Raw genomic sequence first — 14,118 nt, forward strand, 5'->3', positions numbered from 1 at the left:
AGAATCGTTGTGGGTGGTGATACCATGTCCCAGGAGGAATTTAATACTGGGAACGATCTATCGTCCCCCTGATTAAAATGCTCAGGGAGACCTGGAGATGAGATACGAAATTGAGGAAGCATCCAAACTAGGAAATGTGGTAGTAATGGGTGACTTCAACTACCCGGACATAGACTGGCCGCATATGTGTTCCTGTCATGACAAAGAAGCAAAATTTCTAGATATTCTAAATGACTATGCCCTAGACCAGTTGGTCATGGAACCAACCAGAGGGACGGCAACCCTGGACTTAATCCTCAGTGGGGTCCGGGACCTGGTGCAAGATGTAAGTGTTGTTGAACCGATTGGGAGCAGTGACCATACATGTAAATGGCCAATTGCCAAGAAAATCCAACACGGTCACATTTGACTTCAAAAGAGGAAACTTCACAAGAATGAGGGGATTGGTAAAAAGAACGCGGAAAAACAAAGTCCAGAGGGTCACATCACTCAAAAATGCTTGGAAGTTGTTTAAAAACACTATATTAGAAGCTCAACTGGAGTGCATACCGCAGATCAGAAAAGGTACCGCCAGGGCCAAGAAGATGCCAGCATGGTTAACGAGCAAAGTCAAGGAAGCTCTTAAAGGCAAAAAGTCTTCCTTCAGAAAATGGAAGTCTTGTCCGAATGAAGAAAATAAAAAAGAACACAAACTCTGGCAAAAGAAATGCAAGAAGACAATAAGGGTTGCTAAAAAAGAATTTGAGGAGCACATTGCTAAGAACATAAAAACCAACAACAAAAAATTCTATAAATACATTGAAAGTAGGAGACGATCTAGGGAGGCGATTGGACCCTTGGATGATGATGATTATTATTATAAGGGAGTCAAAGGTGTACTAAAGAACGATCAGGAGATTGCAGAGAAGCTAAATGAATTCTTTGCATCTATCTTCACAGTGGAAGATATAGAACCTGAACTAACATTTGCAGGAAGGGATTCTGAGGAACTGAGACAAATAGTGGTAACAAGAGAGGAAGTTTTAGGCTTAATAGACAATATAAAAACTGACAAATCACCGGGCCCAGATGGCATCCACCCGAGAGTTCTCAAAGAACTCAAATGTGAAATTGCTGATCTGCTAACTAAAATATGTAACTTGTCCCTCGGGTCCTCCTCCGTGCCTGAGGACTGGAAAGTGGCAAATGTAACGCCAATCTTCAAAAAGGGATGCAGGGGGGATCCCGGAAATTACAGGCCAGTTAGCTTAACTTCTGTCCCTGGAAAACTGGTAGAAAGCATTATTAAAGCTAGATTAACTAAGCACATAGAAGAACAAGCCTTGCTGAAGCAGAGCCAGCATGGCTTCTGCAAGGGAAAGTCCTGTCTCAGTAACCTATTAGAATTCTTTGAGAGTGTCAACAAGCATATAGATAGAGGTGATCCAGTGGACATAGTGTACTTAGACTTTCAAAAAGCGTTTGACAAGGTACCTCACCAAAGACTTCTGAGGAAGCTTAGCAGTCATGGAATAAGAGGAGAGGTCCTCTTGTGGATAAGGAATTGGTTAAGAAGCACAAAGCAGAGAGTAGGAATAAACGGACAGTTCTCCCAATGGAGGGCTGTAGAAAGTGGAGTTCCTCAAGGATCGGTATTGGGACCTGTACTTTTCAACTTGTTCATTAATGACCTAGAATTAGGAGTGAGCAGTGAAGTGGCTAAATTGTTCAGGGTTGTTAAAACAAAAAGGGATTGCGAAGAGCTCCAAAAAGACCTCTCCAAACTGAGTGAATGGGTGGAAAAATGGCAAATGCAATTCAATATAAACAAGTGTAAAATTATGCATATTGGAGCAAAAAATCTGAATTTCGCATATATGCTCTTGGGGTCTGAACTGGCGGTGACTGACCAGGAGAGAGACCTCGGGGTTGTAGTGGACAGCACAATGAAAATGTCAACCCAGTGTGCGGCAGCTGTGAAAAAGGCAAATTCCATGCTAGGGATAATTAGGAAAGGTATTGAAAATAAAACAACCGATATCATAATGCGGTTGTATAAATCTATGGTGCGGCCGCATTTGGAATACTGTTCTGGTCCCCTCATCTCAAAAAGGATATTACAGAGTTGGAGAAGGTTTAGAGGAGGGCAACCAGAATGATCAAGGGGATGGAGCGACTCTCTTACGAGGAAAGGTTGCAGCATTTGGGCTTTTTAGTTTAGAGAAAAGGCGGGTCAGAGGAGACATGATAGAAGTGTATAACATTATGCATGGCATTGAGAAAGCGGATAGAGAAAAGTTCTTCTCCCTCTCTGATAATACTAGAACTCATGGACATTCAAAGAAGCTGAATGTTGGAAGATTCAGGACAGACAAAAGGAAGTACTTCTTTACTCAGCACATAGTTAAACTATGGAATTTGCTCCCACAAGATGCAGTAATGGCCACCAGCTTGGATGGCTTTAAAAGAAGATTAGACAAATTCATGGAGGACAGGGCTATCAATGGCTACTAGCCATGATGGCTGTGCTCTGCCACCCTAGTCAGAGGCAGCATGCTTCTGAAAACCAATTGCCGGAAGCCTCAGGAGGGGAGAGTGTTCTTGCACTCGGGTCCTGCTTGCGGGCTTCCCCCAGGCACCTGGTTGGCCACTGTGAGAACAGGATGCTGGACTAGATGGGCCACTGGCCTGATCCAGCAGGCTCTTCTTATGTTCTTACGTTCTTATAATATTGTATGAAAGTATTAAATAATATGTGAAGTAGCCAAATTAGCAATTGGGAATATGTTTTTAATAGTAACTGTCTTCGTTACTTCTAAATGGAAATCAGAAAAGATCCCTGTAATAGAATGGTGTAATAAGATGAAATATACAGCTAAATCAGTGAAATTAATAGTATATGTCCAAGTTAGAATCCATTGGGGACAACATTTTTTGATGGAAACTGGGTCCCTTAAGAACAGTAGAGCATGCTGGGTCAGGCCAAAGACCCATCTAGTCCAGCATCCTGTTCTCACAGTGGCCAACCAGGTGCCCATCGGAAGCCAGCAAGCAGGATCTAAGTGGAACAGTACTCTCCCCAATTGATGATTCCCTGTAACTGGTGTTGAGAGGCATACTGCCTCAGACAGTGGAGGTAGAACATAGTCATCATTTTATAAGACTCATTTGGAGAATTCAGTTGTTACAGAAACCTGTCATGCAGTATTTCTTGTATAATGTCTCATGTCCTTTGCTTACCTTGTTCCCTTTTTTGTAAAAGGCTGGTCCTTTTACAAAATGCTATAGTGAATGCTATATTTGTGCTTTATTTTTAAAAGATTAAATGCTCTAATCAGCTTGGATATATCTTTTTTATAAACAGGGATTCCCTCTTCAGCAGATGATGAAGAGAACATACTACAACGCAGCCTCCTTAGTACATCTTCCTCTGTTCCTGGTGTCATCCTTCCACAAAGCATCAGTTCTCAGCTATCCTCTCATACTACAACCTCTGCTAATGCACAGGTGCCTGATCATCGCTCAGTGCTCTCTTTTTCATCTGGTTCTAGATTGACTCCTTCCCCTTCTTTCCAAAGCACAGCACCTGACAACTGGTCTAATACAGCAAAAAATATAGCCCACCTGTCCTCAAACACTGCAGATTTACACCGTTGTCGGTCTGGCAGTTACACTGTCAGCCCCTTCTCTTCCTTTCAGAGTGCTATGCAGATCTACAGCCAGAGACTGTCCCGGCCATCTTCAGCAAAAGCAGGTAAGCCAGTAGCATATCTAGTTGCTTAAATTGCACAGTATTGTAATACTTTTCTGTCTAGAAATTTTCAGAGTAGTTTGAATTAACTCAAAGGGTCACAATGTGGCTGTTCAAGCAAAATTTGGGAGAATACTTATTTATGGCTTGTTAAAAAACAACAACAGAGGTAATCAAATTCAGAAATTAGTCTCTGTGTAAATTCTAGATTAATAATACATGTGTGAGAATATTACTATTTTTTGACAACTTGTGGAAATACAGAACAGGATAATTTTGCTTCTGCAGTATAGCTGCTGTTGGCACATAACACAGCTTGGCAGTGGTCCCCTGTAGTCCAGGAAGTGATTATTAAAGTTTACCCATGTGAAACTGCTTAGGGTAAAGTGTAGGGCAGCAACAGAGTAACCTGCATTGAAGTATGAATGAATGACTCAGATTAATAGCTCTTTTCTTGGAAGAATTCTTTATATGATTCGTGAGTAGCTATTCTGTTCACATGATCAGGCAGAATGCACACATCTCTCAGCAGTCCTAAAACTTTTATCATTCCTCATGAAAGGTTTAAACATCTTTCTCTGGAGACTGGTGCCATCTTTGGTATAGCATATTCTCACATTCTCCATGCGTTTAAACTGTCAGTTGGGCCACTAGTATCTGGGAGCTTCTTAGGTCCACTAAATAACAGACAAAAAAAGCATTATTTTTCCAAGTCATGTAAAGAACTGCTAGTGTAAGCCTTCTTTAATTTAGGGCACAATTCAACTCATATTTCTGCTGGGCTGGGGGGAGTTGGATGCATTAGACACCCTGTTAAACTGGCAGGCTCCCGGTGCTGTCAGGCTCTGCCAGCAGGAGCCCCCCACTGTGGCAACTCTGGGACCCTGCTGGTGCTGCTGTGAGTCTGCCGGGGACAGCCAGCCTGAAAACAGGTTATTTTGGGGGCATGGCGGGGGAAGAGTCTCGGGGGGGACTTAACGTGAGATCCTCCTTGCATTCGGAGCCCTCCCCTGGGTCCTGATTTGAGTGAACTCTCCACTGGGCAAAAGGCCGGTGGAGTAAAAAAAATCATCACATTGGGCATCTATGGGGAGCGCTTACTCCCCAGCTGGCTGGTTCGTGGGAGCCGGCTTCTTTCTTCCTGCTTGTACACGCAGCTCCCAACGGAGCTGGCACTCAGCCGGGACAGTGGCTCCCGAGCAGGAACTGGATGCCACAGAGCTTTCTACTGACCCCTCCTGAGCCGATTTCCCACAATTGGATTAGTCTACCTGAGCACTTTGGTTTTTACCATCAATTTATATTGGCTGTTCCAGTTTTAGTTTAATTTGCTGTATTAGTTTGCTGCTGCTGTTATTTTAAATTGTACTCTTCAGTTCTTACTACTTTGTTAGCTGACCTGGGAACACAGATCTGTGCTAAAGCTGTGTGATATAAATTATGCAAATAAATCTATCTTCAAGAAATGTCAGTTGGCTAAAGGCTCTTTCCTCAATCATAGTGTTCCTCAAATAGTGATCTGGGACCCACTAGTGGGAACTGGGTCAATCTCAGGTAGGCCTTGGTGCCCCAGCCTGCCCCGCACCTCCTCACTAGCCTGTCCCACCTCCTAGTCTTATCATAGCATTTTGGTTGGACCAATACTAGCTATAGCAGCAGCAGCAACTGCTTGCATACTGAGAAAAGGTGGCTAGGAGACAGAGAGGTTTGGGGTGGGGAAGGGAAGAAAGGTCCCCCTCCTCTTAGGGGCAGATGTTAGAGGAGGTGTTGAAGGAAATTAACAAGTGAGATAAAAGGTTAATATTTATTTATTTGTTAAATAAGAATTATAATAATTACAATGATAAATAATATACATAATCATAATATAAAAAGGTCAATAAAGAATCATCATCTGGGAATAGAAATGAAGGGGGTAGTTATAGGAGGAAAAAAAATGTAAGAGAACCAGGGAGGATGGATGAAAGAAACTGGTAGTTAGGGGGAGTGGAATAAAGTACAAGTTGAGTGTGAAAGGAGAAGAAATTACAAGAAATTGATGAAAAAAACTTTGAGAGGCACATGGGGGTGGGAAGGGGGAAATGTAAAACAAAAGCTTTTCCCACTCAAGAGGCTCTGGTTCAGCAAATTCTGCCTAAATGGGTAGGTGGAATCACAATACTTCCAGAGCAAATGTCTGTATGCATGCTAAGGAACGCTGTGCTAACTCCTTGCTGCAAGGAAAACACTGTGGCAAAAATTTAGCAATTCCAAAGATGGATTATATTTCAGTAAAAAGTGATGTCAGTAATTGCTAGCTGATTATGCCAAAATCTGTCTGCATCTGTCACCATTTTGTAACTGGCTCTGCCCCTGCATCACAATTTTCTGAGTGGTGGATCTTGGCAATTTTCAGCCATTTCAAGTGAGCCCTGAGGGTTGCAAGTTTGAGAACCCTTGCTCTGTTAGACCATGATGAGATGACAATAGAACAGCAAATGGCCAGTGACCTTTCAAGTGCTGAAGGGAATGCTAGGCTCTGGCTATATTCAGCTCTATCAGGCTTGCCCTCCTGAGGGGTGGGTACCCAAATTGAGTAATATTAATAAAGTCTGCTCATATGAGACTTGAGATGGCATTTCTGGTCCACAGCAGTGAGCTTAGCACATGCCTGACTTAGTAGTATGTCAGATTTTATAAGCTTCTTTCTCATGCTGAGTATCAGCTTTTTGAGTATCTTGGTTTAAATTTGTTGTGCATATGTTTGTCTTTTGCCCTTTTCAGGCACACAAGGCAAATTCTTTATAAACTAGTACTAAGTTTTGCAAAGTAAACTTTTAACCTTCTTTAGCAGGTTCAAGGAATCACAGCCCAAGCAGACAGCGTGGTGGATCTGCCAGAGTGAGCAAGGATGGGGAAGACTGTTCTTCCCAGAGCAAGCGCTACAGTCATGGTCTTGTTGCAGCAGAACTGCAGAGACTGGCAGAGAAGCAGGCAGCCAGGCAATACTCTCCTCCTAGTCACATCAGTCTTCTTACACAGCAGGTACATAAGCAGCAGTATTGTACACTTAGAACAGAAATGGAATAGTAGAATTTCATGAAACAGCGAAAATGGAATGGAGTCTGTGAATGAGTGAAAGCCACTTTAAACAGGATCTTTCAGTTAGAGTTAACTCTTTTTAATGGGTGTTGGGCAGTGTTTGATTATGTCACTTAAAAAGCTCACTATATCCACTTTTGACCAATGAGGGATCTCGTAAAGAGTAAAACGTTGCAGGAAAATAATTTATTTTTGAATTAGATCTACACCACAGGATACTGTGGGATTAGTTACCTGAAACCTCATTACGTGGAAAATGTAGATGCAGTACTGCCAGAATCAAAGATCAAAAGCAAAAAATAATAGAGCAAACTATGATGAAACGCTTGCATGTATGATCCTGAATTCTGATATCATGAATGCAAGCAATAAAATTACTGAGGCTCTGTTTGCACAGCGGGTACTTGTGAATGGAGAGGCTGGGCAGAGTCTACCACCTGTTTGAAACTGTGAGGATGAGGAAGTTAAAGGGGTTCCCTTCCACCATGATTTACGATTGTTAACCAGGGCAGAGGGAGGCTTCAGGGAGCTGATTTACTCTCTCCTCACTGCACATTTTTGGAGGTGAAGTAGGAAGAACTCCTATAAAGTTGCCTCACACCAATCTGACATCAGCAGGCAATTTGCTCCAACAGCCTTGGGTTACCCTGTCTAGGTAAAGGAACCTGCTGGAGCAAATGAAGGAACTAATGTTCTGAGAAGATAGCTGTAGCTGCTAAAGAAGAAGGGACAACATGAGTCGGCGGCAGTGGCATCTGCTGCTGCTTTCACAACTCTCTTGTAGGAGAATCTATAAACTAACCCCTTAAATCCCTACTGCCTCAGCTGCATGCTGATGAAAGGGAGCTCTTCTTCCTTTCAGTGTGATCAAGCAGTAGAGCAGTTATACCTACAGTGGTATGCGATTAAGCTGTTTCCATGACTAAGATCTTAATAACGCAAGAACAAGACAGCAAGCAAAGCTTTGCAACTACTTTTTATATCACTGTTGTATTTCTGTAACTGTCAAGTAGATATTGCTTGTAGAGGTAGGAATTAACTATAATACAAGCAATTACATTACAAATAGGAATAAATGTGACTAGCCTTAGCACTGGTATTTGGTAATAGCTATGGGGCATAAGGTGCCCACAAAAATGTGCCGCTATATAACCATTCCTGCAGGCTAGTCAGAAAAGTAAGTATGAGAGAGGGAGGGGTCTTATATTCCTCTTCTGGTTTTCCTGGAACTGTTGGTGTATCTGCAAAAGTGCTCTTGATTCTGTTTTCCAATGCTAGCAAGTCTGTTCCTTCTCCTGCCCTTCCTTTCCCTTCACTTCTTCTGTTTCCTACTTTTCCTGGTTTTAGATAATACAGGGGTTTGTGTGTAAATGGCTGTTGAAATAGTTGCAACTGAATAGTTACATCATTTTGGAAGTCATATTTTATCATTTTCAGCTTCTGGCTTAGCCTTGGCATTAAAGTCATTCTAGTGTTATGGTCTCTAATGGGTCAAAATTAATTAAATTTTTGACTGAGAAAAACAAGTATGAGAGTATAGTTTGCAGCCCCGCACCAGTAACACAGTTGCCCACTTCTACATCTTTCTCTGTACCCTGATGTTAAAATGGTTGGCTTTTTGGATTAAAAAGCTGCTTGAACTTTGCTCTGTTTAAACAAGTAGCAATTTAATGTTCAGCTTAAGGAAAATATCATCCTCCAGTTGTGCATTTTCCTACCTTTCTGGCAGTTGATTGAATAGTAGAGATATATTTCCATGGGACATAAGAAGAAGAAGCCAGGAGAACATTACTTCAGGATTATAATACAATGAACAGATCTTTTATTAACATAATATTATTGTAAGGTAGAGGTACTATAGTTCACTTTGTGTGTTGTGGTCCAGCATTATATTCCTGGCATCTCTAGCTGAAGGATCCCAGCATTAGGACTGGGTAAACCTGTGCCTGTAATCCTGAAAAGCTGTTCCAATCAGGATTAATTGGCTTGATGGATCCCAGGGTCTGAGTTGATAAAAGGAACTGCCCATGTCCATAGTCATCGTGATCACTGATCCTGGTTCGCAAATCCATGCATTTGTGCTTCTTGAACAGCAGTCCTCCCCTCTCCCCAATAGAATTTCTAAAGCCATAGCATTACTATGGCATGGGATGTGTGTGGTACCAGCTGTTCAAAGAAAAAAATGATCAAAAGTCTCACTGGGCATTTGCATGTCTTTTGTTCCTCTTGGGTTGTGAACTTACTCTGAAAATGCTTAGAAAGTTCAGCTTTCAACAACTGCTGTATATAGCTCCCTGTTTGCTTAGTAAATCTTCTTACATTGAACATATATGCAGGTGATACGCACATGGGGATGTTATTTCTTTGTTTCAAAAAATGTTCCTTCTGTGAAATATGCTGTGAGGCAGTATTGGATCTGTGTCAAGTCTTTATCAATGGTTTTTATATGTATGTGGTGGGGGCTATTGTGTCTCAGGCTCTGCACTTTGTGGTCATTGATGGTAAATGGGATATGTTGAACTGACCCAACTTGGTAAAGAGGAGGAGAAATCTAGTAGGGGCTCTGCCCTTCTCCTTGAAGAAGTGTGTGAGAATTCAGGGCTGGCTATCACTAGGAACAGCTCCAGCTCTTTCATCCAGGGAGTCTGATCATAGGAATAACATCAGACCACCCAGGAGAGGGCTGGAATGAGATGTATCTTTCTTATCTGAGCCAGCCAGAGCTCAAATCTTGAAGCCAGGTTTCCTGTAAATGTGATTATATATTCCTAGGAAGATGGGGACAACATTATTCCTTTCATGTTTTCATTCTGGCAGGGAGGTAGTAATTAGAGGGACTGGGCAATTCTTGTAGAACTAAATGGAGTACAAATAACCTACTGCAGGATTTTTATAGTAACAACCCTCTGCTAGACTTCATTCTTTTCAAAACCTGGTCTATAGCTTCACAATGTGATTCTGACTGTGTGCTTGCAGTAGATTAGACCAGTGTCCGTAAAGTAAAGGAGGCAGGTGAATAACATTATTTATGCTAAAAGGACTTAATCTCCTTGATGTGACAAGTCATTTTAATGGCATCCCAAAATGCTCTGTTCCTTCCTACATTGTTCTGATTCTACAGTTTGGTCACTTTTCTTTCCAGAGTGGCAGGAAAAAATAATGTGCAATAAGATTGTCAGACAGTATGAAGGGCACCTGCATGAAGGGGTTTTTTGTTTGTTTCCAGTCTCCTTTCATGGCACACTCCTCACAAGAAGGGCCACGTATGTTGAATAGTGTGCTTCCAGGAATACCGACTTGTAGCAACATCAGTAAGATGTCTAATCTTAGGAAAATTATCATTAGAAAAGTAATTTTCAATCTTTTCTGTATTTCAGTGTGTCCTGCAACCTGAGCCACGTTTTTATTATTTTTTAAATATTTTATCCCTATCTTCTCAGTCTGACTCTCCCTCAGTCTTTCTTGCCTTGTCACTGTTTAACTTAGTGTTCACAGTGTAAATCTACGCCTTCAAGTCGATTCTGACTTATGGTGACCCTATGAATAGGGTTTTCATGAGGCTGAGAGGCAGTGACTGGCCCAAGGTCACTCAGTGAGCTTCGTGGCTATGTGGGGATTCAAACCCTGGTCTTCCAGGTCGTAGTCCCAACACCTTAACCGCTACACCACACTAGCTCTCAACCCACCTTAAATCAGGCATGACCCAATGCTTTAGAAGAAGAAAGGTGTCTTTGGAACAGCACTGTTCTTCTGTTCTCTGGCTGCAGAGACTTTTGTGCAGTTGGGATGGATCTTGTGATTTGAAGGAGGCCACTAGTTGAACCAAGCTAAACTTCAAGGAACTTTTGTTGTAGGAAGGATTATTCCCCAATCATCAAACGTTTGGCACATTCATACCCTATTGAAATAGCTCCCACTGAGAAGTATTGAAGTGGAGCGTACTTAATTCAGAGCCTGACTTTTCATTAACAGCAAGCAGCAAGTACCCATCCACTGCAGCACAAACTACTTTTTTTATTGTTAAATGGATGCATATGCTGGAGGCACTACAAACGAATCTGTAAGTTTGTCAGGTTTCCCAGGAATGTCTTTGGCAGGTCTTTGTCTGGAACATTTTCTGGAGACTAAAACACTTATGCTTTTTATGCATGTGCATATCCTGTAAGCTGGTAAGCTCAGCAAGTAGGGGAGGAATGTCATGGGCCTTTAGCCAGATCAGCTTTGGTACACACACAGATTTCACACCTCTCTAGCCCTTTGCTCCTTGCTCTCATTTTCCCTCTGCCTTTAGTTGTAAACACAAATGTATGCATGAAATGAACTTGCCTAGGGGTAGATTTGTACTGTATGGGTGTGGCTGAAAATGAGCCTCATTTGACAGCAGAAAGTCCTTAGAGCAAGTCTTTTTTTTTCTCCCCAAAAGGCACCCTAAGCACAGCTTGATTCTATAAGTGATAAGGCCAGGGAGTAGTGCACCAATGTAGTTACACCCTCTCTTTCCCCCTTCCCCCTACCATTATTGGCCATAAACACGCTTCAGATATGGGGAACATTAACTTGTCTGATTTTTGCAATATGAAGATTGGCTATGAGAGAAGAGAAGTACTGGCTCTGGATACTTGGTTAGCAGAAGTGGGGTGGGGTAAGGGAAATGATAAATGACAGTCTAGTGCTGTTCTTTTACACTAGTGGTATAATGCCTCCCATATGAGTAGCTATAGCTACTGCTAAGGAACACAAGGATTGCTTCTATATATATGCTCCAACCAGAGCCAGCATTAATCATGTAAAACAGCAATTGTCTAGCTATTGTATATGAGGACTTAGTCATAGTTGGTTATTTAAAAAGGCACATTGTAAAGCGCCTAGCACAATATTCAGTGATGCATAGATCAACAATGAGGAGAATGATGCGGCTTGAAACTAGGGTGTAGGCATAATTTGCTGAAAGATAAAACAAAGTGGTTCAATTACCTTCAGTTCTGGACCTCTCATTGATGGGACCATGTAATGAAGAAAATTAGAAAGTCCCTTTGGTGTCAATAAGTTTCAAAATGTGGATTTACAATGTCACATTAAAGCATATCTTAATATACCTGTCACCTGAACGTAATTGGCATCTTGTCTTTGAACATATTTCTGTTTGGTAGACAGAAGGTGCAGCACTCTTTTAACATATGCAAAATCTGTTAGCTGGTTTGGGAAACTTTAACATTATATTGGGCTCTGATTTCTTCTTTCGTTTTAAAGATACACCCTGCTATTAACATAGAGTCTCTGTGGCTTACATAGGGCAGTATTCAACTAAATCCTTGTTCTAGCAGAATAACATCAACTAGCACAAGAGGGTTTCTGCCCTGTTCTCCCTATTGCCATCCCCAAATCTGTTCCAGAAGGTTGGGGGGAAACCCAGAACACATTTAGGGGGTAAGTGGGAAGGGGAGAGAGGGAATGAGCATTCCATTGCGCAAGGAAAAACCCTTGTGCTGATGAAATGTTTGATTTAACACTACATTGAATATAACCCATAGTCTTCTCCTAGCTAGTTGGGTGACTGCTTAGAATCTGGACAGTTCTTGAAGCCTCTTGCAAATAAGCACACAACACAATAGCCCAACAAAAAAAGCCATTTGCCTGATAATGGTCTAGAAGTGGAAAGGGGACAGAAGTATGTACACGAAACCCACCCACAGTGTCCCTGAACGCATGCTGCTTTTCATGTCTTCCTTCATTGAGAGGGAAACTTTGAAAGGGAGTTCTAAGTGCATTTATAGGAACATAGGAAGCTGTCTTATACTGCCTTATACTGAGCCTTATACTGGTCCATCTAGCTCAGTATTGTCAACACTGACTGGCAGCAGCTCTCCAGAATTTCAGACAGGATTCTCTCCTAGTCCTACCTGGAGATGCCAGGGAATTGAACTTGGGACCTTCTGCATGCAAGGCAGACGTTCTACCACTGAGCTATGGCCCTTCCCCAGGTGAGCACACTTAAAATCCTGATAATACAGGATTCTGATCACCACCTCAAGAAAAGGTCTGAAGTGCAGCTAGTGTGCACAGGGATATTGGGAGCACGATTTGTGTGCGTATTCCTGCTCCTCATTTTTAGTCCACATACTTTTAAGGAAAACATTGGGCTGAATTGAATTGAATTGGGTTGTTGTTGTGTTGGCTTATGTGGGCTGGGGCAGATTCATGGCAGTTGATGCTTCTGGCAGATGGGCAGAGCCAGACTGATCTCTTTCCACTTCATCTTAAATAAGTGTTTGGCACAGTATGATCAATCCTCCTGGGCCAATAAAACCTGTTTTTTTCTAGGCAGAACATTGTTTGTTCCATGCTTTGCTTGCATTCTTTGTTTAAACTTAAAAGTGATTTATACTCTTTGCCCCTATTTGAATTAGCTATGCATCTATGGGTGCATAGAGAGGACAAATATGAAGACTTTGGGGTAGTATTCAACAAAATAATTGCACAAGGATTACCACTAGTGCAGTGGGACTTCCCCTGTCCTCCTCATCTGCCCTGCACCACCCTGAAATCTGCCCCAGAGGGTTGGGAGAACCCCAAGAACAGATTTAAGTGTCATGCAGTAGGAGAAGAGGGGCAGAACATTCTGTTGTGCAAGGAGAAGTCTTTGCGCTGAATACAATCCATTGTCAGCCTTCTTGAGACTTATGCTCAGTAGTTTAGTGTATGTTGTTTCTTTCATTTCATGTGCCTGAAATGCCACAATCCACCTTCCCTTTTTTCCCTTCCTTATATTGTCCCCTCCCTTTTTTGTAAATGTTACTTTATTCATATAGGGGTTTTCTCCTCTTTTTTCCTTATTTGTGATTGATTAAAAAATTGCAATTAAAAGGTTTATTTTTTAAAAAAGGAAGAGTAAAGAATGTGTGTGATGCTGTTATATATCCATGATAGCCTGAAAGTTCATTAACTGGCTGGGAAGGACTGTCACTGTCAGATAGTTCAAAGCAGAGCTGCTATACTGATGAAGTATTAATGGGTTATCCAAGGAATCTACCAAGTTGGCAGGCTAATTATAGCAGCTGAAACAAATCGGTGCGTGGAGGAGTAACTATCAAAATGGAACGAAGCTGGTGGGCTGGTTCACATAAGCCTTATGTGCTTTGAATCCATTGCCTGTATTTAATTCTGCTATAATTTAAACACCTGTCTATATGGAATGTGTGAAATTTCCTTACCCGCTACACTCAACTGTTTACACACCAGCCTCACTTGGAAAGGCAACTTTAAAATAAATGGTGTTTTGATAATGGAGGGGAAATGCACCAAGGTAG

The 14,118-nt window shown here is 41.8% G+C and overlaps 1 protein-coding gene across 1 annotated transcript in view; it reads left to right on the forward strand.

The window, feature by feature from the left end:
• The window catches only part of LOC133377538 (tubulin polyglutamylase TTLL5-like), a 184,757-nt gene that overhangs the window by 37,160 nt on the left and 133,479 nt on the right, over positions 1-14,118 (forward strand). Inside the window, exons 9-11 of the mRNA XM_061611787.1 lie at positions 3,344-3,486; positions 3,679-3,733; positions 6,561-6,754. Coding sequence (XP_061467771.1) covers positions 3,344-3,486; positions 3,679-3,733; positions 6,561-6,754 — 392 coding nt within the window. The remainder of the gene's footprint in view (positions 1-3,343; positions 3,487-3,678; positions 3,734-6,560; positions 6,755-14,118) is intronic.

The sequence above is a fragment of the Rhineura floridana genome, chromosome 2 (genome assembly GCF_030035675.1).
Source record: "Rhineura floridana isolate rRhiFlo1 chromosome 2, rRhiFlo1.hap2, whole genome shotgun sequence".
Taxonomy (NCBI): domain Eukaryota; kingdom Metazoa; phylum Chordata; class Lepidosauria; order Squamata; family Rhineuridae; genus Rhineura; species Rhineura floridana.